The sequence below is a fragment of the Paramormyrops kingsleyae genome, chromosome 2 (genome assembly GCF_048594095.1).
Source record: "Paramormyrops kingsleyae isolate MSU_618 chromosome 2, PKINGS_0.4, whole genome shotgun sequence".
Classification (NCBI taxonomy): Eukaryota; Metazoa; Chordata; class Actinopteri; order Osteoglossiformes; family Mormyridae; genus Paramormyrops; species Paramormyrops kingsleyae.
This window is the reverse complement of record NC_132798.1, coordinates 25,333,824-25,361,225: the sequence shown is the minus strand read 5'-3', so window position 1 is coordinate 25,361,225 and position 27,402 is coordinate 25,333,824. Positions and strand designations below refer to the sequence as shown.

Here is a 27,402-nt window from a genome sequence, read left to right as displayed (position 1 = left end):
GGGAACAACCTGCTACACACAGTAAGATTTGGCAACATTCCCTTAGTGTTAATACTGCAGTGGTTATTTCTGTAGCTGCCTTCATCTAATGTAATTTCTTATCAATGAGGGTCAAGAAAATGACTTCCTAGGTTGAGACCAGGATAAGGGCCTGATGCTGAAAACAGCAGAGAAACGCAGCAGCTGGTGTGGAGGAGGGGAAACAGATCCCAGGGGCTGTTGACCTTTTAGCACGTCGGCTAACGTAGTGAAATATTCAGTTCTGTAGATATGTAAACGTTAATAATGAATAATTACACTTATTAAAGAAACCAGCCCTGTTGATGATTTGTTTGTTTGTTTTATTTGGAAAATGTACAAATGCAGATAGTTTGACACCTTAAATAAAAAAAAGATAATGTCCTTGACATATTAAGCCAGGCACCAACCAAGTTCTTGGAATGTCCAGGAAATCTAACATCTACTGTTCGGCGGTGGTGGAATTCTACTGTGTGTTGCAACCCTTTCGTTTTACCGGCAGCCTGATATGTGATGTACAACAGGGAAGTGTGTGTGTCTGTTTGTATGTATGTATGTGTGTATGTGTTTGTGTCTGTGTGTATCTGTGTGTGTGTCTGTGTGTGTGTGTGGAGTTTGCACATTCTCCCTGCTATTCTCTGTGTGTTCTGGTTTTGTCCTGAATTCATGTGGGTAGATGCAGAAAGATACACAGTTAGATCAGTACATCAGAGGAGACATGGATGGATGGATGGATGGATGAATGTAAAAGTTAGGTATAAAATCCTGATGTATAAACCTTGACATTGATCTGTGTAAGTGAAACAACACTGGTGGTATCCAATGGCTTCCTACACAGGTGTTATTGTGTGTGACATGAATACCATTTATAGCTGCATCGAAGGAAACATTGTGACATAGAGAGAACAATTTAAAATAAATCAAATTACTAACAGCTGACTATCTGAAATCATGTGTGTGTGTGTGTGTGTGTGTGTCTGTACATACATACATATATACAGTACATACATACACTTTATTTAGCAGAAGTGATTACAAACAAGTCGCTTAAATCAAACAAATATCAGAGTAAAGATGAAAACTGAAATCAGACTACTTTTAACATAAAATACATTAAATATGCCTTTATGTGTGTTACAGTGGCATTTCTGGGCAAAAGTGACACCAAAGTTAAGTCTCATTTTGCAAGTTCTGATGTTTTGGAGCATTCATTCTTTGTTCCTGAATAGAAATTTTTTTGTTCACATATTCCACCATGCTATTCAGCAGGACATCACTATGCAAGATACTTTTTGGAATGTTCTGAATGGTTGACCCCTGTGGGAACAACAATAGTTGTACTTCAACATTGACACAACAAACGTACAAAATGGTGTTGTTCAATTCAAGACCGGCACTTGAAATACAGTATGCACATTTGACTATGGAAGCACCCTTATCATGTACTGATAGGTAAGCTAAAAACTATAGGCAAGTATGGTGACTTTACCAGGAGTTGATGGGAGACGCTGCCATATGTTTGGTCTCCTGCTGTCACGTACTGCAGGGATGTTCTTACAAAGTCTTCTGCTGTAAATGTGATGATGTTGGGGTCCTGATAACCTGTCATTGACGTGGATATTCCAAAGGGGGTCACTGCCTGTGTGTGGAAAAAAAAACAAATATTATGATTGGTATGATTATGCAGCAGACAGACAAATATAGAAAAAGCAATGGACCAAGGACAGGTACCTGCAGGATTCCATGCATCAGCTTTTTTTAGAGTCACCTAAAGCAGCAAAGGAATCTCTAACATTTAGTTACAATTAAAAGTATTGTGGTCCCATACAGTCATACACAGATCTACAATAATACTGAATCATGAAACATAGCCTTTGTCATAAAAGAGAATGATTTCAAACAGCATTTGGAGTCTGTCAAGAACTCTGGAACAAGCCATAGGTAGATCATCTATGAAAGGAATATAAGTTTCATTTGATTTGTCCAAACTGGCCAAGGCGGAACTCCATGTTCATACCCATAGAGACGCTCTTTCATGTCAAGTTCATATGTAGTTTTTGCATTAAATGGTAAGATTGGTGTTTATGATTATACGTTTCTAATGAAAATATTAGATTTGCCTTGATATATTTGTATATCCCTTATTTTATAGTTTACAGGATTGTTTCATCACTCCAGACCATTTTTCCCCTTCATTTAAAATTTAATTATTAAAATACAGCAAACATTCTAGCAAACTGTGCTCTAGTGAAGTGGGTCTTCTCCTGGTTTCCATTTGCATTTATAAAAATTTTTAAGGCACTTTTACCCAAAGTAAAATATAACAGAGAAGGCAGGATCAGCCGGTCCCTGGAGCGATTGGAGCCCAACGGTGACATCACCCTACCAACCCCTAGACTGATCATAGGTACAGCACCCTACCAACCCCTAGACTGGTCATAGGTACAGCACCCTACCAACCCCTAGACTGATCATAGGTACAGCACCCTACCAACCCCTAGACTGGTCATAGGTACAGCACCCTACCAACCCCTAGACTGATCATAGGTACAGCACCCTACCAACCCCTAGACTGATCATAGGTACAGCACCTTACCAACCCCTAGACTGGTCATAGGTACAGCACACTACCAACCCCTAGACTGATCATAGGTACAGCACCCTACCAACCTCTAGATTGGTCATAGGTACAGCACCCTACCAACCCCTAGACTGATCATAGGTACAGCACCGTACCAACCCCTAGACTGGTCATAGGTACAGCACCCTACCAACCCCTAGACTGATCATAGGTACAACACCCTACCAACCTCTAGATTGGCCATAGGTACAGCACCCTACCAACCCCTAGACTGATCATAGGTACCGCACCCTACCAACCCCCAGACTGATCATAGGTACAGCACCCTTCCAACCCCTAGACTGATCATAGGTACAGCACCATACAAACCTCTAGATTGGTCATAGGTACAGCACCCTACCAACCACCAGACTGATCATAGGTACAGCAGCCTACCAACCCCTAGACTGGTCATAGGTACAGCACCCTACCAACCCCTAGACTGATCATAGGTACAGCACCCTACCAACCCCTAGACTGATCATAGGTACAGCACCCTACCAACCCCTAGATTGGTCATAGGTACAGCACCCTACCAACCCCTAGACTGGTCATAGGTACAGCACCCTACCAACCCCTAGACTGATCATAGGTACAACACCCTACCAACCTCTAGATTGGCCATAGGTACAGCACCCTACCAACCCCTAGACTGATCATAGGTACCGCACCCTACCAACCCCCAGACTGATCATAGGTACAGCACCCTTCCAACCCCTAGACTGATCATAGGTACAGCACCCTACAAACCTCTAGATTGGTCATAGGTACAGCACCCTACCAACCCCCAGACTGATCATAGGTACAGCAGCCTACCAACCCCTAGACTGGTCATAGGTACAGCACCCTACCAACCCCTAGACTGATCATAGGTACAGCACCCTACCAACCCCTAGACTGATCATAGGTACAGCACCCTACCAACCCCTAGACTGATCATAGGTACAGCACTCTAACCCACTGAGCCCCCTATCAATACAAGGCAGTGTTTTAGCACATTATTGGACTTAGCTATTTAGCTAAATACACCACGTCCTGCATGAGCTGCTTATAAAAGTCTGTTAAATGTAGGTGCCAAATCAGTCTGAAGAGAACTCAATAATCTAAATTTAAATATTATATTTTAGTTTGCAAGGCAGCCATTTTAAAACTGAAATTTGATCATAAATGGCAGTATAAGATTACATAGCATAAAATAATCCAGGTTAGTATTCTTTAGTAAGTGGCAATTAACAAATATAGCAACAATTGACAATATCACAAAATTGCTGTGTATCGGTAAAAGCAAAAACCTCACATCGCCTTTGCAGGAGGAGTGAAGAATATCTAATAGGTTTTCCATTAAATAAGGCCATATACCAAGTGGTAGGCTGCTGCTAGCAATTTTCTCCTGAAAATATGTCACATTCAATCATTCCTGTTACACTTTCAAGGTAAAATGTTCAAAACAAAACCTTCTTTTATTCCTGGGAAATAGTAGCTATATAAAATACTGCATGTATGTAATACTGTATTTTTTTCTTTTGACTCTGGCCCCTTACTGTCATCATACCAGTTTCAATTTTGAATTCCTCTGAAATTTACTTGAACAGCGAATGAGATGGTCTCAGACCGGTGGATTAGGTGACAATTAAGTGGCATTCATGTTCTGTACTGTATAAGATCTGCCAGCAGTGTCCTACATTGGTTTGATACATGAATTCAACAGAACAGAATGGACAGAATGAATTCAACAAACTCACGTGAACAATATAAAACATGAAGGTCAACAATAAATAACTAGGGATGTCCTTGCCCTTGACAGTGTGTCAGCTCTGTAACGTGGAATAAAAACAGAAGTGCAGAAGGTTGTTCAAACCCAACAGTCCATCCATCATGTTGCCACCAAAAACAGAGAACCATGTGGGAGTTTGAACTGGGGGCAGAACTGTTTTGGAACTGCAACCTTTAGAGATATTAAAAATAATGAGAGCACATTATATGCCGGTGCACATTGTATGACATGACAGGCATTTTGCCTTCAAAAGTCTGGGTTACACTGTGCACAGCGCAGAACACAGTGATTTCTGTCTGCACCACGCAAAGTTGGCATGTGTTTGTTAGTAACTGTGAGCATCTAACTCCTCCTGTGTCATGGAAACCTGTGCAGTGCACAGGCTCATCGTCTGTGTAAGCTGCATTATTATAAATAACAAATAAGTAAATAATAAGTAGTCCTATCAAAACAAATACTATTAAACATATTTAAAGAAATCTTTTTTTTTTAAGTGAAAAGCGAATTAAAATGAAATTAGATGTTCAAAGTTCATGCATAATGCTGCTGCAGATAGTTTTAAAACATGTTATCATATCTGATGAAGTTTGTTTCTTTCGAAGCAGTCAGTGCTGGAGACGCCGACGCCTCAGTCATCTGCCGTACCTGGATTATGATCCCGTTTGCTTTATACTCAGCTTGGAGGCACCGAGAAAATCTCTGAACAAACACCTGGGTGAAAAGGATAGTTAGTGAGGTTAATCAACATTTGAAAATATTATCTTGTTAGAAAAATAACTAACATGCGCATACATACACACATACAAACATGCATCCATATTGGTGTGGTGGGCAGATAATCCATGTCAGGGAGGACACTTTGAGCTACTTCAGGTTTTACAAACTACTTTAATACTGAAAGGCTCCTCTGCTTGGCTAAATAGTTCAGTTCTTCCTGTGCTTTGACTGGTTTGTTTCCTTGACTCATCTCGCTGTTTCACATTAGCATTAGTGAGACCTGCATGATTATAGGAGACTGACCAATCAGCATGCAGCAAGAACTAAGTGCTAAAGTGAAATCCAGGTCTTTTTAATTAAAATGGTAGTTTACAAATCCTGTCCTGGCTCAGTGTCCTTTCTGACATGGATTGCCTGGTCACCTTATATGGAAAGAGAGCTGCATAAATGATCTTTTGGAGCTTAATTTTGAACAGTCAACAGGACGGATGCATGGTGTTCGTTCTGTGCTGTGATACCAGCCTTGGAAGCTGTGTATAGGGAGTACATGGGCCAGGGAGAACAAGCCACGCCCGATGACACATTCAGGATCAGCCCCTTCTTCCTGTCAAAAAACAATGGAGAAAAACAGACCTTTTAAAGGCGTAAAGCAGTAATGTTATGGGTCTGCTATGAGTGAAATGATCTATTATGCAATGGGATGCTGTAATGATAATGAATAGCTATGAGTGTCCATCATCATTTTCATATAGCTTGATTGTGAGATGGTGGGCTGCACTGTAGCTCTGTACCTCCTGGGTTTGAATCCCTCCACTGCATATGTGTTTCTGTGTGCAGTGGGGGCTCTAACACATGTTGTGAGGGTTTCCTTCCAGAGTCCAAAAACATGCAGCTTCAGGCTGATTACAATCTCCTTAATGCCTGTTTGTTTGTGTCTCCTATGATGAACTGGCATTCCAGCCATGATGTCACCTGTCCTGTGCCTCTTGGAATAGTCCCCAGACTCAGTGTAATGGTAAGTGGATTGCATTTATATAGCGCATTTTCTGCTCCTTCAAGCACTAAAAGCACTTCACAATTTCTGCCTCACATTCACACACCAATGGCAGAGGCTGCCATAGAGGGCACCAACCTGCTCACCAGGAGCAATTTGGGGTTCAATGTCTTGCTCAAGGACACTTCAGTGAGGTCAGGAGAAACCAGGGCTCAAACCTGCAAACCTCCGGTTGCCAAACGGTAGTGCTCCCTCCTGTGCCACCATAGCCCATTGTAACCCTGTGCTGTATACATGGCTGGATGATAAGTGGTAGAAATGATAGAGCATTACCTTTTCACCATAGCAGGTAAGATTATCCTGCACATCTGTGAAGAGCAATGAAATTGAAACTGAGCGTCAGGTTACCTTGAGATCCCAGTTACTTTTGGAGGCAAAGATTTAAAGATTCATTTCATTTGTTAAAGAGCTGATAATGTAGACTCATGACTGTGGCAGGATGGCGACAAGGTGTTTAGTTCCAGCTACATACATGCACAACCTGAGCACTTTGGCAAGCCAATCAACCGTGATCCTGTGATGTTCTTCCAGCAGCTGGTGCCTCATTAATGTGTGGAAATGTGAGTAAGTTTTAGTGCATGAATATAACCCAGTGTTTTGGCAGCATTTCTAACTGCGTTGTTGCCTTATACTATATGCTTCCAGAGACAGGCTCAGAAAAGCCTGTTAATAAAAAGGAATGGAAGAGTGGGATAATATATGTGCATGTGTGTCTGTTACATTATGTTCTAGATATGTTTGCCAAATGATGGTAAAACAAAACACCAGTAGTATGGTTATAAAACACACGTTCGACATATTTGAGAAAAATACAGCATTCCTGATATAATACACTGCAAGAAATGGACTAGCTAAGTGTTTTATAAAATCTGGATTTTCATTTCATTTACATATTTAACAGATGCTTTCATCTGAAGCAACGTACCACTGAGCAAACAGGGTCAGCCAGTTCCTGGAGCATTTAGGGTTAAGGGCCTTGCTCAAGGGCCCGACAGTGACATCCCTCTGCCAACATCGAGATCTGAACCAACGACCTTCCGATCACGAGTCCTAATACACTGAGCCACACACCTTGTTTCCAGATTGTCTCGAGAAGTTTGGCAACTAGATGTAGCTTTTCATGCCAGTCAGAAATGTGTGTGGATGCTTTGTTATAAAGGGACATCAAGAAGGATCACAAATGACTTTTTTCCCCCTTCTACCTTAGAGGTCTTTTTTCTAACAAGTCTGGCGTAGGATATATGAAAACATTCTCATGCTTGATAGTATTTTTATATGCTGGTTTTTATGGAAAAACCCAGAGAGTGGATGACTAAGGCAGACCTGAGGCAGATGACATAAGTGTGCAAATGAAGGAGAAGTTCTGTGCCGCATGAGATAACATGCTGCTCATACTAGACTTCTTTAGGCTACAGGTTCTCAATACCTAAAGTAGTCCCAGGGGCTGCAGGATTAATACATTACCAGCAACCATAGCGATAAAATTTAAATCTAAAAATGATATAAAGCAGTGAACAGTTGGCTTGCAGCCCTGCATCATTCACAAGATGGATGTCCTTCGTCTTGCCCAATCACCCCCCACCCTCTATATCTCTACACCATACACTTGCTCCCTCTCCTTGGGTCTGTCTCTTCATAAAAATCCCTTATTCAATCTATATTCCACTATCTCATAACCATATGCCTTTTAATGCCTGCCTGTTAATTTGTTCAGTAATTATCTTAACAAGTCTAATTTTTGTAAATCCTAGCCATTCTGTTAATAATCCATAGGTGGTTATATGCTCTTTACCTTTTGGTGCATAACAGTAAGTTAATCTAACTATTAATTATCAGCCGTAGATAATGAATAATTATATAAACTCACTGGAAGTGCAAATGATAATTTTGCTTAAATGGAGTCATTAAGTCACCCAGTGGAGCATGATGTGCTTTTTTCAAAGGACTGCAGAAATTCTACAAAGCTTCTGATAATGTTTAATAGCTGACTGGAGGGGCAGGATGGACAACCAATGACCAGTAGGACAGTCAAAAGGGAGCTTTCCTCTAAAAGCAATTCAAGATACACCACTTTCCTTCAGTACAACACCTACTATATTTTAGGATCATAACCACAGATGGCTTTTTTACACGGTTCAGTCATAAACACAGTCCATTCGTCATGGTCGTATATAAGTACTCACCTTCATTAATGCCTTCACATTACAGTTGATCAGATCTGGAATTTTCTGGAACCATAACATTTTATTGTCAAATTAACATTTTTCCCTGATCACGCACACACACACACACACACACACGTGCATGTCGGGTAAACATATCTTTATGGGGACCACTCATTCATTTCTATAGGTAAAATGCCAACGCTAACTATGACATCCTTAACCCCTACCCAACCCTAACCATCACCATAAGTAACCAAGCAAAATACAAGAGTTTTTGCATTTTTAGTTTTTTCATTGCAGTCACAGAGTTTTATTAAATGGGGTTTTCCATTTAAAAAAGGGAAAAAGGGGAAAAAATGGGTATTGATCACATTGTGGGGACATTGTGTCCCCATAAGGTAAGGTATACCTGCTCGCACACGCACACACACAGACACACACACACACACACACGCACACACACACACACACACACAGGTTTGTAATTATTTCTTTGTAGGCACTCTCCATTCTTTTCTCTGGGTAAAACTCTAATCACAAAATGAGGACCTTAACCCCTACCCAGCCCTAACCTTAACCATAAGTAGCCAAACTAAATACAAGACTTTTGCCGTTTTTACTTTTTTTCATTGCATTCACAGATCTTTGTGGGAACCTGAAAATGATCTCCACAATGTAATATAAACCTAATCCACACACATAGACACACAGACCTGTACTCATATCTTTGTGGGGACTCTCCATTCATTTTTATGGGCAAAACCGTAATCCATACTTTGACAACCTTAACCCCTACCTAGCCCTACCCTTAACCAAATGTAGCCAAAAAAAAAATACAAGACTTTTTAAATTACATTCACAGATTTTTACTCTTAGTTTTATATTTATATAGGTTTATAGGTTTATATTGCAGGGACCTAAAAAATGTCCCCACAAGCTAAAGAGTACTCACCTGATCCAGGTGCTCGATGTCCAGGAACCGACGAGGCTGTCTGCACAACAGCATCCCCACATTGTTCACTGCAGATGCATGACATTCAGGTATGAGCTTGTTCCTCAGGGGGGGTGTTTCAGTGTGTGAAAATGTATCCAGTACTAACATACCTAACACACCAACCTCTAAACCTCTCAGATTCTCCTCTATATGTTCATATATGTCATCTTTGGTAAAGTCGGCTGTAATCACTTTCACTTGTTTCCCAGTTCTTGCTCCTATGAAGAAAACAGTAAAGCTTACGTCACATATAACAGTGAGAGCACAGCTGTCTGATACAGCTAATACTGCATGCCCATGGTACCTATTTCCCTTGCAGCTTTCTCAAGCTTCCTCTGAGTTCGGCTTATGATGACCAAATTCATCCCATGCTTTGCAAGCTGTAGCGGACAGACAAAGAACAGAAATCAAGAGGGATCAGTTGTTTTTGCACGATACCAAACATGACCGGTGGTAACAAGGCCCAAAAGTGCTCCACTCCTGTGATTTATTCTTTCTGTGGGCTCCTCAGGAGATGTGCTTCCTGGGAACAGCCAGGAAAGAGGGCTTCTCTTTGTGCTGTGGCTCTCAACCAGAGTTTGCATTCACATTGCATTCACAGTTTGCTTCTGCCCATTACTGGGCGAGCTCATTAATTCTTTCACCATACGCTCTTTGTTAATGCCCCCTGACCCCAAGTGTGAGCACAGCAATGCGGGGGGGTGGGGTGACCCAGTGCAGGAGTTCAGGCTTTCAAATCACAACAAAATGACACAACTTGGAAAATCAGCCCTTGCTTTTTTTATTTTAAAATTTCCCACGACTTAGAACATAATAAAGTTTGTAAAAACATATGTGCAAATACACTGATATTTACTGCAATAGATTCCCACACTCAATAAGCTTAAAATATCACACACATCTATATATATAACATGTGAATATGGCACGATTTCAGAGTCTGCAACTTTCCCAGGATTTTCACCGTATCTACAGTTAAAGAATGTTGGGTGCCACTTTACAATAAGGCTACCCATATAAAGGGTCTATGAATGGTTTATAATCTGGTCATTAATTCGTTTGTAACACAAATTATTAATAGATAGATGGTTTATTAATTAAACAAGTTATAACACTGTTTTCTTTTTATTGATGAGTCACTACCACAAGTGGCAGAAGGGATCCTTATAGTAGAGTGGTACTGAACGTTGTAATAAACAGAACACATAATGTGTTAAGGAGCATAACAGCAGCATTCACAATGGCAGTTCTGGAAACAAAAGTTGGGCCTCCCATTACCATTTAGGTGCACCACTATGTGCCCAACGAGCAGCTGCCCCATAGAGATGACCTATACTGCTGCAGGCTGAAAGTCAGATGTTCCATCGAGACGGACCTTACCTCCAACGCATATGCTTTCCCAATCCCGTCTGATGCCCCAGTGATTACTGTAACCCAAGAGAAACAGCAAAGGCGGGCTCAGTTCTGATCCTTTATGCAAAAATGCAGTGATTGGTGATCACTTGGGAGAAACAACAGATTTATACAAAAGAACTTCATCTCATATACAGCCAATACACATGAAAATGGAAAGGCAGGATTCTCTGCGCATTGTTGCACACGACTTACATACAGTATACCTAGACTGAAATAGAATGATATGTAGTATTGATCAATGAGGTCTTATTTATGTGCATGTGCCCTGTGGTCATTTCGAACTGGGGTGGTACTATGAGGCAGCTCCTACACAAGAGCTCTAAGGCATTCGCGGAACCTGCGTATGAAGTGTGGAAGGTTTTTTCCACCGGGCAATCAGACTGAGGTCCTTTGTTTGTCTGGCCTCTGCCAAGCTATCACTTCAGTGATGAGATGTGATGTTCCTGCACACACTGTCTGTGCCATGCTTCTGATAAAGAAATGACAAGGACAGCGACAAAGTAAACAGGCTGTGGCACAGCGCCCATCTCCAGGATCAATCCCACCTCCCTTGCTGGTTCATTCACCGGCCAGGCCTGGAACTCTCAGTCTGTTCCTGGGGCAACGGACGTTTTATCTGCACTATTTGAATTGCAGTTACACTGATCTGGTGCCACTTGGGTGGCCAATAAGTCCAAACTTGTAAACATTTCATGTAGGTACATATTGCACAGGTAATAATGCTGGCACCCTACATTAGTTCACCTTACCTTACTTTAACTTAGCAGCACAGTAATAACCTGTATACCCATTACTTCTGATTTTAATTTCAGTTTGCTAATCAATGCAGTGTTTCATGTATCAGGTGTGGAACCGTGTGTGTAAACACATACATTGTTCATGAGCAGTTACGGATGAAGGATGCATTGACTGAGAGCTACATTGAAACATCGAGTCAGAACCAAGCATTGCAACAACTGTAGTGCTGATTCCAATCCATCTGCTAAACGAATGTATTATATTCATATTCAAGCTTGGATGCTTTCAACAATGAAAAGACTGATCTCCCCAAGTAAACCATGGACCTTGATGTTTGTGTGTCTTGAAAGGAAGTTGATGTGGTTAAAAAAACCCTGCATTTTACACAGCAGCCTTTATGTGGGTATTTCTTGAATTAGCATTAGTCTGGTTTCCGCCCATCCTGTGAACTCTAGTTTGAGTCCAAGCAGTGAAGACTAATCTTTTTCCAGAAGTGCCTGGAAAATTACACGTGCCATATTGTAATATAAAAAGCAAACTCCTTGCCTAATATTTGCTCACACATCTTTAATTTGGAATCAGTGATTGTACCTACATCTGGTTTTACCTTTTTTAACCATGTTAAGCTGATGATATAACATTCAGATCATATAATTGAACACTTTTCCATAAAAATTAGGCATGGCAAAGGCTTATGTCCTTCTGTGACCTGTAATGTTCTGTTCAATTTGCACCTTTCATATTAAATTACTTTTCTTCATCAACATTTTTAGATGTGAGTGATACTGTACTAAAGCTTTGGCTGCTCATACATTTTTAGTACTATGGTAAGTTACATGAACTGTGTGTTTCTGGTTTTCCGCATTAGTTTTGATGATATCAAAGCATATTTGTTAGATCCTTCATTTTCACACGGCTCATGTCTGGTTTTCTTACCAAACAAAATAAAAATCTCAGAATTTGGCTTCAGTGTGTTCTTGACATGCCCGCAGTCCAAATAGCATTTTTTTACAGTCTACTAAAATTTTAGTATAAGAAAAATATTGCCCCTTTAACACAAGGTTAACATCTGTTTCTATGAGTAGAAAATGTCATGTTTTTTCCCCCAGAATAACACTGTAAGATTTGTTCCTGTCGAGAAGGTGTACATAGTCAGTTGACATGGGGATGAATGGTAGAAGGGATTTCATTTATGGATGAGAGTGGAGATGGCCTTAATGAGGATAGAGGGGAGTGTTTATTCAGTGCTTATCCAGTGCAGGGTAGCGGTAAACCTGGACGCTATCCCAGGAAGGAAGGTATGAGATGGGGATCAACCTGCACTGGAAGCCACAAGACATGCCTTTTGGATATTACTTTTTTAATTATAAAATACAGAAGAGTTATTTTATATTTTTAAATAACTGACAGTGAACTGTTTTACTGCATGATGTTTATATACACAATTATTAGTATTTAGTTGCTGTTACATGCTACATAATTGACTGACCATACAGAAATGAGCAAAGCAAAGCTAAATAAGATTTAAAATATTAAAATTACTATAAATTGGCCATAGTGCATCACTGTGCATGTGAGTGTGAGTGTGTGTATGAGCTGGCGTCTCACCCAGGGTGCACCCCAGCGTAGCACCCGGTACCGACTGGGATAAGCTCATGAAGACTGATGGATGGACATTAAAATTAAATGAGGATACTGTTTTTCAAATGGTTAAATGCAAATGGTACAAAGTAAGAATCTGCCTATAGATGCTAGTATAGAGTTGTGCTGAAGACCAATCACAGCAAATAAAGGCAGTCTTTCTTTCACGAGGGGGAGTTCACCATTCTACAGCCTCAATCAAGAGAACAGACCGAAATTACTTAGATTAGCTACAATGATGCCATCTGGTATTTGCATAATTACAAACAGTTTGCCAGTATTGAACATGGGGCAAGACTGAAATTTGAATGGATATGCCCCACTTTATGGGACAATGCAGTTATAGGCAGAAATATCTAGATAATACAGCAATGGAGTCAATATAAAGCCATAGCTGTTGTTTCGACACCTGGCTATTTCCTCAAAAAAGCTGGAACAGTTATTTATTCAGCTCAGTCATATGTTACCATTTGTCTGAACTCCTCACCTTAAATCAAAGTGGATAAAGTAATTTGGCTCTTCTGACAGTGAACTGTACTGATCTGTGCTTGTTCTGTATTTAAATCGCACTTGTGAGTAGGTGTATTATTCAATAAAATCCTTGATTGGCTTTTGCTCAACCCTACAGCCAATAGACAGATAAGACATTACAGCAGCTATAAACACAGACAAACATGTGGAATAAACAGAAGAGGGAGGAGAAGGTGAAGATACTCTACGGCTGCGTGCTCTCTATCCCTCTCTCACAGGAAGTCAAGGTGAGTAGCTGATGTGTTCATTAGCATGGTGTAGTCCCAGCAAAAGCCGTAGCTTCTGTTTTCCTGCACAGCTACTAGGAGCAACTTCAGCAATGAGCTTTAACGGTCAGAGAGGAGAGTAATACTGTGATTTCAAGCCATGAAAGCAGGACATGCTTTTTCATCATTCAGGACAAAACATCCTGCTTCTTGCAGTCTATTTCGCATCAAGATCTGGCACGATAAAAACCTTCAAGGTTTAAATATAACATGGGCCTCCACTCTCTAATAATTTTCCTCAATAACCATCCACACCACAGACACACACACACACACCCCCAATTTTGTCCATTGTTCATTTCTGTGGCTCAGCAGGTTAGGACTTTTGATTAGAAGGTCACCGGAACAATTCCCTGGCCGGCGGAGTGATTTCACCATTGGGGCCTTGAGCAAAACTGATTTGTGGGCCAAATAAATAAAATGTACGTGTCCAAAAACATCCATGACGAGAAGGTCACTGGATGGGTGTCCAATAACTGAGAAGAAGGGTATCTGACAACAATAACAAAACATATCACATTTCATATATGTAAAGTGCAGCTTAAAACTGTACATCTAAAGAATAAAAAAAATATGTGCAACCTTTTCCTTTTTGTCCAGGCAAATAGACAGACACAGACCTCTGCTCTCTCAAGCAGTAAAAGCTGGCTAAACACACAAATTTGGTTCTACCTAATGAGAAACATTCGTACGCAGGCGGCCATGCAGTAAACACATTGTGCCATATTGCGTGCAGAATATATGCAGAATACACATGACTTAGTTATGTGCAGCTATTCATTTAGCAGGTTTAGTGTTTCAGGTTTGTGATCATCGGAAAAGAGAGCACAGCACCAAACAGATCATGCAGCAGAGCATGCAGATGTTCAGATCGTTAATTATGTACCTCTTTGGACTCCAGTATCCATAATCTTTGGGTACTTTGGATTTTTACTGATCAGTAAATAATAATAGGTTACAAGATATACTACTTTACTGACGTAAGGGTAATATGAAGTATAGAATTCTTGGGTTCGCCCAAGTTTGCCCTTGAAAAATTAACTATTTTGATAGAGATGGACAGTCTGTGGGGATATTGCAGTCAGATGTGAATGCTTGGCAGGATGTTTGTAATTATTATCAGCAGATTATCACATCCTGTGCAGACCTTAGTTCACTATTGACTTGCCACCAGTGTGATCATTCCTCACGACCACACCCATCTCTGGATGAGTTCAGTGGAAAATCACCTGCACCTGCTCTGACTGCATGAATGCTCCTGGTTAATGTCTCGTCCTTCAGTCTTGAAGTCTCATTTGACCTACTCAGTCCTAGTGTTCTATTCTGTTGGTTTGACTTTCTGATTCCGTCTCATTTCTTGGTTCTCTGGTTTGGTTCTTTGATTTTGATGTGTTACTTCGTTCCTGGTTTTGACTGAGTCCTCCTTAGCGGCCCCAACTGCATGGTTCAGAGTCAATGACCCAAGTCCTATCACCCCTTAGAGACTGGAGGCATGCCAGGTGGTGAGGAAAGCTCAGACAGGCAGAGTACCTGGCGACATCAGTCGGTGCAGTTTGGGAACTGGCATTTGACCTGAGTAAATAAAGTTCGATTTTCCTGCCCCGTTTTCATGACACAGATGGTGGTGTTGCTGATGAATGAATTCCCATTTTCAAGACACGGGTCCCAAAGATGCTAAACCAGATTGAGATCTGGGGAATTTGTCATTTGTAGGTCAAGTCAATACCTTGAACTCTGTTTAATGTTCCTTAAACCATTCCTGAACAATTTTTGCAGTGTGGCAAAGTGCATCATCCTTCTGAAAGAGGCCACTGCCATTGGAGAACTCCAGTGCCATAAAGGGCTGTATTTTGTCTGCAGCAATATGTAGGTGCGTGTCAAAGTACCATCCACATGAATGCCAGGACCCAAGGTTTCCCAGCAGAACATCGCCCACAGCATCACACTGCCTTCTTCTCATGGTGCATCCGGGCACCACCTCTTCCCCGGTAAATGACGCCCACGCACCCAGCCGTCCACATGATGTAACAGGAAACATGATTCATCAGACCAGACCACCTTCTTCCATTGCTCCATGGTCCAGTTCTGATGGTCCCTTGCCCACCGTAAGTGCTTTCAGCAGCAGACAGGGGTCAGCATGGGCACTCTGACCGGTGTGCAGCTACACAGCCCCATACACAGCAGGCTGCAATGCACGGTGTTCTGACACCTTTCTATCATAGCCAGTATTAACTATTTCAGAAATTTATGCTACAGTACCTGTCCTGTGGGATCGAACCAGATGGGCTAGCCTTCGCTCCCCATGCGCATCAATGATCACTGGGCATCCATGGACCCTTTGCCAGTTCACTGGCTGGCCTTCCTTGGACCACTTCCAGTAGGTACTGACCACTGCATACTGGGAATACCCCACAAGCACTGCCATTTAGGAGATTCTCTGACCTAGTCGTCTTTCACAATTTGACCCTTGTCAGAGTCACTCAGATCCTTTTGCTTGCCCATTTTTCCTGCTTCTAACAATCAATTCAGGAACTGATTGGTCACTTGCCTAATATGTAATGGGACCCATGATAAGTGCCATTGTAATGATATAATCAATGGTATTTACTTCACCTGTCAGTAATTTTAATGTTATGGCTGATCGGTGTAAATATCTCTAAAACTGGAATATTATTATTACAGCTTTGTGTTAAAATGGAAATATGTATGATAATATGCCGATACTAGGCAATAAACACCCAGGTAGACCGGCAGTTGCGTGGAAAAGTGCTCCACAGCTTCTGCACCTTCAGACCTCCATATGAGGATAGGGTGACCAGGGATGTACATGTCTTCAGAAGCCCCAAGGTCCCTGTGAGCTTGGACTCCAGGATGGTATAAAATGTTTCTGTTTGGAGTTGTGTCTATTCGGAGCTGTGATACATGAAGCTCTCCGTGCAGGCGCCAAGGAATCACATGACTGTCGGTGTCACAAGGCTAATGTGGTAGTTTTCAGAAACTTGATTATACCCATCAATGTAAACAAATGTGTACAAAAATACATGAGAGCTGTGTTTCACATAGATGCCCAAAGAGAACAAAAACATACTGACTAACTTTCTAAGGTCCATGAAGAGCTTGTCTTGATATTTTTGATCGTGTTCTGCACACAGTCAAGTCCTGTGATTTTCATTTAAGCTGCACCCAGGATTAAGATTTCACTATTGTGTTTTATGCCATGATTGCATGAATTCGTTCATGACTGCATGTTATGCATTCTACAGACACAATGCAGAGAGCTCCACAGTGGTTGTGGGGTTCATTCATCTGCATTCACTTAGTAGACATTTTTGTCCTAAGTAACATACAAATGAGGCAGGTACATTCCATCAAAGGATGTATGCAAGATCACCAGAAAACTATTCACATGCAGAGCCGAGGGCAGGAATCGAACCCACAACCCTGAAAGATTGAGTACTACCCACCAAGCCATCACATTTTCAGATAACAATATGTATTCAAGGCCATACTGAAGCAGAGTATAGCACTTGGCTCTACTGATAAGATGTAATGCATATGACAGGGAAATAAAATAACCTCAAATTTAATCATTCATAAAGGAACACCTGATTTTATGACTCAGAACCTCTCCTTTTTCTATCTCTGCCACCACGATCTTCAGATGACTCACCTGCCCACTGGCCCATGGAGCTGAAGAAGGACTTTGGCAGTGGGTACCAGGTCTTTGGGAAAACCATCTTCACCAGGCGAAGCAGCTTAAACCCATAAAACAGGACGACAGACACCCCAACAGAGACAAACAGCAGCTCAACAAATTCCATGGTAACCCACTTGTGACGCTCTCAGGCTGCAGCTTGGAACAAGCACAGACTCCCAGGGCGAAGGAGAAGCAGCTACTAGTCCAATTACGCCCGGCTAGCACCTCCCCATAAAAATAAATAAATAAATGGATGAATAAATATTTAAAAAAACAAACAAAAAACAAAATATATGCCGTATCTTTAAAGTTTAAACCGTACATTTATATTACTTAATACAGTTTCACTTAATACATAATATAATAACAAGCAAAATAAAATATATATCTCTATTCTTATTTCTTTTAATTACCACGCTTCCGCTGAAAGAGGGAAATGCGCGATATACATCTACGCTTAAACGCCAATATCCATAATTCGCGGTTACTGTTCAAACCGTTACGAACTCCTATGTGCACATATAAAGTTAACGACGACCAAAAGCATAGGTTTCATCTTAACATTATAGGGGGGCAGGTATGTTTGGGGTGAGAGGGTGCTGCGTTATGACCCGCACCTACACGCATTGTCGGCTTTCGTAGAAAAAAAAAAGTCTTTATTCACGAGTAGAAACTTTTACAATGGCAATTGCTGAGAAAACTATGCATGTTTCATTTGCTTCGTATAATATCTATAAATATGCTGTTTAAAATTATATATAACCAACTTGCGTATTACTAATAAGAATGACAAGATATGCTTATCTTTGTAAGGTAAACAATATGCTCATAAATTAATATGATATAATCCAATAGTTTATGGATTTCTACATAGATATCCTAGTCTTTACTTTTTATCTGCACTGGTAAGTTTTACAGCAAATTTCACAATTCCTTACTCTATCTGAGACCACATACAGTTATTCTTTTGTCATTAAATGGCAGTAACTCGAGCTTTCGTAAGAACCCGCACCGCCTTAATCTGCCCGCAGCTACTGTAAATTTACACTCCGCCTAAGTGTCCGCCAGCCTGAACGGGAATTTAGGATAAACCATTTTAGGCGAGGGTAGGGGTACGTGCTTGGGATGAAAACTGTCAGTACAAACTTTAAATTATCTTATGAGATTCATTACTCTTATCTGTGTTTTTTGTATACGAAGTTTTATATTTATATTATATTGCATTATTTTGTAATGCTGGTGAAGAAGCCTCGGCACAGGTGTGTTTAATAAGCAGCTTCTTATTAATAATAATATTTTATATCCCTTCTTATAAGTCCCTTCTTATTTCAGCTATGAGAATTGAGCTGGAATGATTTTACACAAAATAGTTACTGAAAGACCATTAAGGAGATTAAGGGGGGACATTATCCAGGTATATAAGATTCTAAGGCCCCGTTTACACTGCAGGTCTTGATGCCTAATTCCGATTTGTTGCCTATATCCGATTTTTTGGACCGTCTGTTTACACGGTCTTTTTAATTGTGACCCATATCCGATTCGTGTGTTTACACTTGCTATAATTTCACGCATGCTGAACGGGGGTTTTTGCACGACACCGTAGCCAAGACGGACGAACGCGAAATTTGTTTTATGATAGCTTTGCGATGTATGCGAAGTTCGCCGAACAACATCACGATTTTGAGGCGAAGGAGGAGGAAAAGGGCCATCATTGCAGCCGAAACAGAAACAGATTTGTTTCTGTAGGAACCTTTAATTTTATCCTGAACGGATTCTTCTCCCCACAGGGTGAGAAGGTAGGCTATTTCAGGCGCCGACCACTGCCCTACACTTTCCTCCTCCATGTTTCGTGTGTTTCTTGAATGTTACGCTTCCACACGTACTTCCCACGTACTTTTCACGTACGCTTCACGTACGCAGTTTAATGACGTACAGAACGCAATGCCTCAGAAAATCCGATCTGCCTGTTTACATTACAGTCGCATTGGCCCATATCTGATTTATTTCCACATATGAATGAGGCCTGAAACCGATCTAGAAATATCCGAATGCATGCGTTTTTTTCCCGTTTACACTGTCACAGAACAGATCCGATCTGTGTCACATATGAGCAAAAAATCGGAATTAGGTCGCATTTAACAGACAGTGTAAACGGGGCCTAACAGGTCTCGATGCTGTTCAGCCAATTGGCTACTTTAATATTAATTTAAATACTAGAACTCGTGGCCATAGGTGGAAATTAGCGGGAGAACATTTTAAACTGAATTTGAGAAAACACTTCTTTACAAAGAGTGTAGTTAGAGAATGGAATAGTCTCCCTGTTAGTGTAACGCAAGCTAATACCCTGGGTTCCTTTAAATCAGAGCTACATAAGATTTTAACAACTCTGAGCTATTAGTTAAGTTCTCCCCAAACGAGCCTGATGGGCCGAATGGCCTCCTCTCGTTTGTAAATTTCTTATGTTCTTACAACTCAGATGATATGTGCAATATATTGTAATGTCTGGAAGACCGAGGCATTAAGGCAGCAGCAAGAGATGAGGAAACACATTTTAAAGAGGAAAGAGCAACCTTTTACTAAGCACTTAAAAGAACTAACACAAGTACCAAATGACCACGGAATATCACATAGCAGGGAAACACAGGGAGGTTGGACCCAGACAGTGAGGCATACACGCGGCACGTAATTTATACAATGGCTAAAGAAATGCAAGGATTGGACAGGGTTCACGCCTGACACAGGCGAGGCCACGCATGGTAATCAGGAATGCGACAAGTATTCACAATAACACAAACAAGGGACTTTTTCCGCTTTGCCAGCAAAACCAGAAGCCCACTGCCTCTCCGGGGCACCCTGCTCTCCCTTTAGCATCCTCCATGCCTGCTGTCTCGTCAACACCCGCTTTGCCCCCTGCTGCCAGGTCTGTGTCTGCCTCACCTACCTAGCCTAACCCCTCTTTCTCAGGCAGGTTTCCTGGCTATTAGTGTCTTGGCAGAGTCATTAGCGGCATGGGTGCCATCTGCACGGCCAGGGTTCCCTGTTGGTGTGATCCCAGACATAGACATTCTCAGAACCCCAAAGCTTCCATCAGTCCAGTTCCACACACCCGCATCACCACCCCTTGGCCCAAGGGCACCTAGACCATGCCCTAGGGCCTATGGACAGCCATGCTCCTTCTCCTTTTGTTCCCCAATCTCCCATCATTCCTCGACCCTTTTACAGCCCAAGTCTCTTGTGGTTTCCATTTCTTTTTGGTACCTCTCCTATTCACCCTAGTGTTGTCTTGTCCCCTCTGGTGTTCCTTGTTGTTGTCAAATTTCACCTATTTGCATTTTACTTGTTAGTCTTATTTCCCTTACTCCTTAATGTCCTTGTCCCGTCAGTTTTGTTCCCCTGATTTCACTGTTGCCTTGTCTTGCCCCCCTTTCTGGTCTTGTGTACCCTGTCCAGTCTGGTGTCCTGTTTCTGCTGGTCCCAACCAGTGTTCTGTTTATCTTGGCAGTACCTCCCATGCCTGTAGTGCACACCATGTGGGTGTGGGGGTACTGTCATGATCTGCATCCATCTGTCCTGTCCCCATTTAGTCTTGTTTTCCAGGTGTGTATATATATGTCTGCCTTAACCCGGTCCCCCAGCTCAGTCATTGTTATCCAGCACTAGTAAACTCTGTTGATGTGTGCAGTACCATGAAATAAACCTTCTTTTGCGTTCAACCTCGTCAACATGTGGATCATCACTCCTCCGTGGGTAAAGCTGTCACTGGACCCACGGCTAATGTTTTGACAGAATCTGATCATTTTTATCCACCTAGACCAACTTGCAGAGCATCAGTATATCCGAGGAATAGTCTTAGACATTGACCTAGCGTGCACACAGAGTGCTGTATAGCAAAAGAATACTTGGTCAGAGATCAGTGGTTCCCAAACTTTCTCTGCAGGGCCCCCCTTTTCTAGATAGGAACATTATTGAGCCCCCCCCCCATTCAAACTGCACAGGTTCAGATTCAAACTTTATTTGAAATACAACTCCCTTTTCTAATTGAGCGAAACAAATGCAATTACAAAATGCAAGTGGTGCAATTTCACCACTGTGGGAGAAAAAAGAGCAATCAATTAAAAATAAAAGTCCAGCATACGTTTGAAATTATGCAAATGCAGATTTAACATTCCTGTTACTATTCATTGGCGTACACAAATTAAAGTTTGTTTCACGTTTACCGCATTATGTTTTTAATGATAACCGCAGGTTTCAGCCTATACTACCCATTAATTGATAGTCTCCCTGCACTTCATGTAGAAAATTTTAAACCTCGTTGTTCATGATATGGTTAGATTTTTTTGTCCGGCGCTGCAAAACGTCGTCACGCGTCACCATGTCATGTGGTACAAAGACCTTGCAAGAGCAAGACGATTTAAGACAGATCGTACAGCACCTGTCAGCCGGCTGAAGAAACTGGAACCGCCTCCGCGGCGACACAACTTTGCCCTTATTGGCTGAAGAACGTGACGTTTGTATCCCAGGAAGTTCCGGTGCGTTATCTGCTATTTCTCTCGAATATCACGTAAAGCAGTGAGAATGAGAACTGGTTTTCAGTTAATTTACCTGGTAAAATAAAGTTTAAATAAATTACATAAATGTTCTAATAGTACACGTAAGTTAGTGGTTTGTTTATTGTTAGTTACTGTAATGTTGCGCTGCTTTATTTGTTTAATTGTCCAGTCTGTGAAGAGATTATTTTAGGGTGACATATGCCCATGAGGCTATACCATTGGTGCGCCCCCCCAGTTTGGGAACCACTGGTCAGAGATGGAAAGGAGAAGAAAAAGAAATACATGCAAGATGAAGCATTATTTTTGCTAGGAGTTCAGTGCTTTTTTGGTGCATTACCACCAAAATTGAAACAGTAGTTTTTGGAGCTTGTGCCTTTGTCTCTGTTGCATTTCTGGGCTACCAGAGCTAGACCTCAGGTAAACAGGGCCACAAGAAAACACAAAATCAATTTCCACCAGATTTCACTGGGCGGCTAAATTTATTGTGGGGAGCTTGGTGAAATTTATCATGGGTGATTTTCGTTGTGCCACATTTTTGTGGGAAGAGTGTGTGAAGGCCAATTCATCCTTCACGTTTCCACTTTTCCACGTGCACTTTCGTTGTGGATGAGGGGAAGTGGCATGAATTTCGTCATCAGGGGTTGGCTGCAGACGGCTGTGGTCGGTGCACGTGTAGTCCAGATTTTTATGTCTAGCAGAAATCATGTGTGTCCGTGCAAATCGACCTTGCACGTGCAACATAATTGATTAGGTCTGGGGTCTCCAACTCCGGTCCTGGAGAGCTACCGTCCAGTAGGTTTTCTATCCTACCCGGCTTCTGATGAGCCACACCTGTTCTCAGGTAAATACCAGGAGCAGGTGTGGCTCATCAGAAGCCAAGTGGGACAAAAAACCTACTGGATAGTAGCTCTCCAGGACCGGAGTTGGAGACCCCTGGATTAGGTATTTCCAGTCCGGAGCAGCGCCAACATTTATAGATCAACAGTAAACGACAAAAGAGTGGAGGAACAAGAATAGTAGTTGTTGTTGTAGTAGTTATGATGAAGAGGGTTGAAGGTATCCGCCAGGGGTGCTGCTACAGATTTCAGGCCCCATGAAAGCATATACTATTGGGTCCCCAACCCAGAACCATCCAATTATGTTCCAAATTTTTTAGGGCCCCTCTCTGTCTAATTTTGTCATAAGGATTTCAAAATACCACCGTATGCCATGTTACTGTTATACTACCCAGGCCTAGACTAATAACTTTAAACTGTTCATAAAAGTTTACCTGTTTCACAATACTGCTTGTATGCATGGTTGTTGCAATACATCTGCCCCTTCAGGGCCTGGTGCTGTATACATGCCCCGACTGCAACCATCCACAGCCAAATGTAGTATGAACACAAGCTATGGTGCGGACGACAAAGCAAAGCGCACGCAGGAAAATGACATATGTGATTAGGTTTTAGGGGAGGCTTGTAATCATAGGTGTAGATTAGAGGGAGATGGGGGGGGGCATCCCCTCCAATATTGATACAGTGGAAAAAATACCCCCCCCCTTATCAATATAGTATAATATATTATATTACCCTTGTGTAAAATGGTTTATCCTAAAGTCCCGTTCAGGCTGGAGGACACTTAGGCAGAGTGTAAAGCTGCTGGCAGATTAAGGCGGTGCAGGTTCTTACGAAAGCTCGAGTTCGTGTCATTTAATGACAGAAGAATGACTGTATGGGTCCTTGTATGTGGTCTCTGATAGAGTAAGGAATTGTGAAATTTGCTGTAAAACTTACCTGTGCAGGGTAACCCCCCCAATATGCCTGTCACTCCTACGCCGTTGGTAATCGTAACTTTTTATGTGTTTGTATGTGTATAGAACACTTCATAATGGTCTGAACAGTAGCCACAAATTATGGAGATTAGCGCATCCGTGTAGATCTTGTTTGCACATGTCCCCCTTTTTGCAGAAGCATGATCGTTTATAATCTACAAAGCCTGTACTTTGGACAGCCTGTATCTCAACATCTGAAGACCATACATCGCAGGAGTATAATAATAATGTGATGTAATAATTAAAAGACATAAATATCAATGTCTGCCAGTCTGAGTGAGACTTTTATGCCAAAATTTACCCCTATGATGGTGACCTTTCTATATTTCACAGTCCATTAATCCATCCATTTTCCACCGCTTATCCGGGGGCAGGTTGTGGGGGCAGCAGGCTAAGCAGGGATGCCCAGACCTCCCTCTCCCCAGCCACCTCCTCCAGCTCCTCCAGGGGGATACCAAGGTGTTCCCGGGCCATCTGAGAGGCATAATCTCTCCAATGTGTCCTGGGTCTTCCCCGAGGTCTCCTCCTGGTTGGAAATGCCCGAAGCACCTGCCCAGAGAACCTGCATCCTTTCGATGTAGAGGAGCTTCCTCTCCCTTCTTTCCTCACTTGTTAACAAGACGCCGAGATACTTAAACTCTTCCACTTGAGGCAATAACTCATCCCCCACCAGTAGAGGGTAATCCACCTTTTTCCAGTCAAGAACCATTACCTCAAAATTGCAGGTTGCTGATCCTCATCCTGGCTGTCTCACACAGCTGCAACCCCCCCCCCCCCCCCCCAGTGCATGCTGCAGGTCACAGCCCAATGAAGCCAATAGAACCACATCATCTGCCAAAAGCAAAAACACGACCCTGAGGTCACTGAACCGTATTCTCCCCACCCTTTGGCTATGCCTATAAATTCTGTGCATATGAACAGAATCGGTGGCAGGCCTTGTGGAGTCCAACACCCACCGGGAAGGAGTCTAACTTACTGTTGGCAATGCAAATCAAACCCTCGCTTTGTTTATACAGGGACCTAATGGCCCACAACAACGGACTCTGTAGGCCTACCCCATACTCCCGAAGCACCCTCCACAAGCCCCCCCGAGGCACACGATCCTACGCCTTTTTTAGTCTACATAACACATGTAGACTGGTGACTCCCATGAACCCTCCAGTAATCAGAATCCTTTTACAAAAGTAGAAACACAAACAAACTATACTGTACAAGCAAACAAATAAGTAAACAAGAAAATGAATGAATGAACAAACAAATAAATAAATTCCCATGTTAACATTCAAATGTAACTGGCTGTAGGGAATAATTTAGTGTAACAACATTGTCTTGTCACATGAGCATCAAAATTGCTAGTTACGTAATTTGAAACATATTGATTTTATTTTTACTTTGGGACTATATTATAACTTTCTTGAAGTGCTGGGAGGCACAATGAAACCCCAAAGGCAATCTCGGTGATGGCTAACCCCAAAGGGGACTTTATTTGAGTGAATACAGTGGAAGTTAGAACAAGAAACAAGTAAAGAAAGACTGGCCTGGGAATAACAGGACGGAGGTGTACATATGTACAGTGAGGACAGACAGGTGTAAGACATCACAATGGACTAGAGACGATCAAACACAGGTGAGGGTCATAAGTGCAATGAGGGCTACAGGAGGGCCAGGTGTGAATGATTGGGGTTACAGGATGGCCAACAAGAGAGACCTCTGCTGGCCGAACGGGCACATGACAGGACTAAGTGAGAGAGGACATGGCATACACTTTGTGAGGGTCAGACTTTGTGTTGGTAAAATGGTTAAAGGTGAATTTTTGGAATTGATAAACTTGTGCTTATGATAAACGGAAAGGATGACATTCTAGAATTTTAAATGACTTAAGTATGTAAGTCTGAGTAACAATTTTACAAAATTATTATGCCAAATTTCAGCTTGTTAGAATTACCAGTGTAGTATATAAAATCTTAGCCTCATTTTTTTTCTCAATCAAAATATTTTGCCATGGACACAGATGAGTATTGGCATGGATATGTTTGTCTGCGTATGGGTTGTCACCATTTACTGGACATACGGCAATTGCAGAATGCTTCTGCGGAAAAAAAGGCTCCATTTTGCATTGTTCTTAGTCTATACTGATCAAAATTTTGCATAACTTTTGAATCAAGCATTTGAATTAAAATTTTCAGCAAAGCAGCATTGTTTCTGAGATCATTTTTTAGTGTTTCAGGGAGATGAAATGCAATCCAAGTTAATTCCAAAGCATTTATATATTAGTTACTATGTCACAGCAATCGTGAATGGCATTTTTGACATGCCACTAACAATGTAGTATCTTATAAATTATCCCTTCACAATTGCTGTATATCAAGTACAAATTTCCTATTGCTGACTGTAAGACATGCTGGGGTTTTTAACAAGAGAATGGAAAGAGGAATGAACACAAAAGGCAGTCCAGAAGAAGGAGAACACACGGGGTGGGCATCTCTGGAAGGACGGCACCTGGGTGACGGACAGAGCAACCAGATCTAGTCTGGGGCTGAGAATCAAAAATAAGGTTTGATTTGAATTATTGGTGATTATAGGTACCTGTGAATAAAAGGGCTGGTCAGAATGATAACTGTATTCCTTATGAATAGGAATGAGGAATAAACATATTTTTTGTGTGTTCTGGCATATGGATAAATGACACTCCTGCATTATAGCTATAGTTTGAAAACCAAAGCTTAGAAGTTAAGTTATGACAAGTTACAGAAGACAATCAGAAATGCATGAGTATGAATAAAGTGGGATTTGAAAAATTGTGATCTTTATATTTAAGAAATTATCGAACAATCATTTTTTTTAAAAGCATGAATGCAACTGGAAAAGGTTCTATATCAACAGGTCTATTGACAGGTCTCGTGTACTTTTCCAAGAGCGTTTTTCCAAGCGTTTCAAAGTGCCCCTGTAGAGAAGATATTCATGTCACAGATTTAGTATTCTCTCCATGAATATGGGTCAAGTACTACTCTTGTCCAAATTCTGTTGAATAAGGTGAGAACAAAATTATCATTTCAATTGATTTCAAGTTCATTCATTAATGTTGCACGCTTGTTATGGTTTTACTTTTAAGGACAAAATTAAAATGACATCTGTAAAAAAGTTGGTATTTTATTCTTTTGATTAATTTGGCGCCCTCTAATGTCGCTGTTAACTGTGTTCAGATCAGTGAATGGAATTAAATTGGAAGCTATACTTAGCATTTAATACGTCGAGTATTCGGCAGTGCGTTGCATCTGTTTTCATATTCCCAGTATCTTTCATTAAACGCCTTCAGTATGATGTTACAAGTTTTCAGCAATCGTTTTGTTAGTTTTGTGAATATGAAGCTCACAGCCAGCAGAGCTCCTCCAGCCGCGGCGTCTTCGC

General features: G+C 41.5%; 1 protein-coding gene across 3 annotated transcripts; it reads right to left on the bottom strand.

Moving 5' to 3' along the window:
• Window positions 1-320: 320 nt before the first annotated feature.
• Window positions 321-17,821, bottom strand: hsd17b3 (hydroxysteroid (17-beta) dehydrogenase 3). 3 transcript variants are annotated; one of them, XM_023802833.2, is made up of 11 exons: window positions 17,605-17,821; window positions 10,723-10,769; window positions 9,647-9,722; window positions 9,453-9,560; window positions 9,301-9,368; window positions 8,367-8,411; window positions 6,457-6,491; window positions 5,652-5,733; window positions 5,058-5,123; window positions 1,508-1,657; window positions 321-1,335 (listed from the first exon to the last, which is right to left on the bottom strand). In XM_023802833.2, exons 1-11 carry the CDS (start codon window positions 17,753-17,755, stop codon window positions 1,189-1,191), a joined length of 975 nt encoding a protein of 324 aa, XP_023658601.1. In that variant the 5' UTR covers window positions 17,756-17,821; the 3' UTR covers window positions 321-1,188. The 3 variants fall into 3 exon arrangements, with proteins under 3 accessions (XP_023658601.1, XP_072564656.1, XP_072564665.1); XM_072708555.1 differs by having other exon boundaries at window positions 9,301-9,560; XM_072708564.1 differs by lacking the exon at window positions 5,058-5,123 and having other exon boundaries at window positions 1,508-1,653; window positions 5,648-5,733.
• Window positions 17,822-27,402: the final 9,581 nt, after the last annotated feature.

Excerpts from the sequence above, each read along its gene's own strand:
- hsd17b3 (XM_072708555.1), bottom strand. The coding sequence starts at position 17,755 with ATGGAATTTGTTGAGCTGCTGTTTGTCTCTGTTGGGGTGTCTGTCGTC. Across the intron at positions 8,412-9,300 it reads ACATCGAGCACCTGGATCAG|AAAATTCCAGATCTGATCAA; the intron begins GTGAGTACTCTT and ends TTATGGTTCCAG. Across the intron at positions 6,492-8,366 it reads ATGTGAAGGCATTAATGAAG|ATGTGCAGGATAATCTTACC; the intron begins GTGAGTACTTAT and ends TGCTCTTCACAG.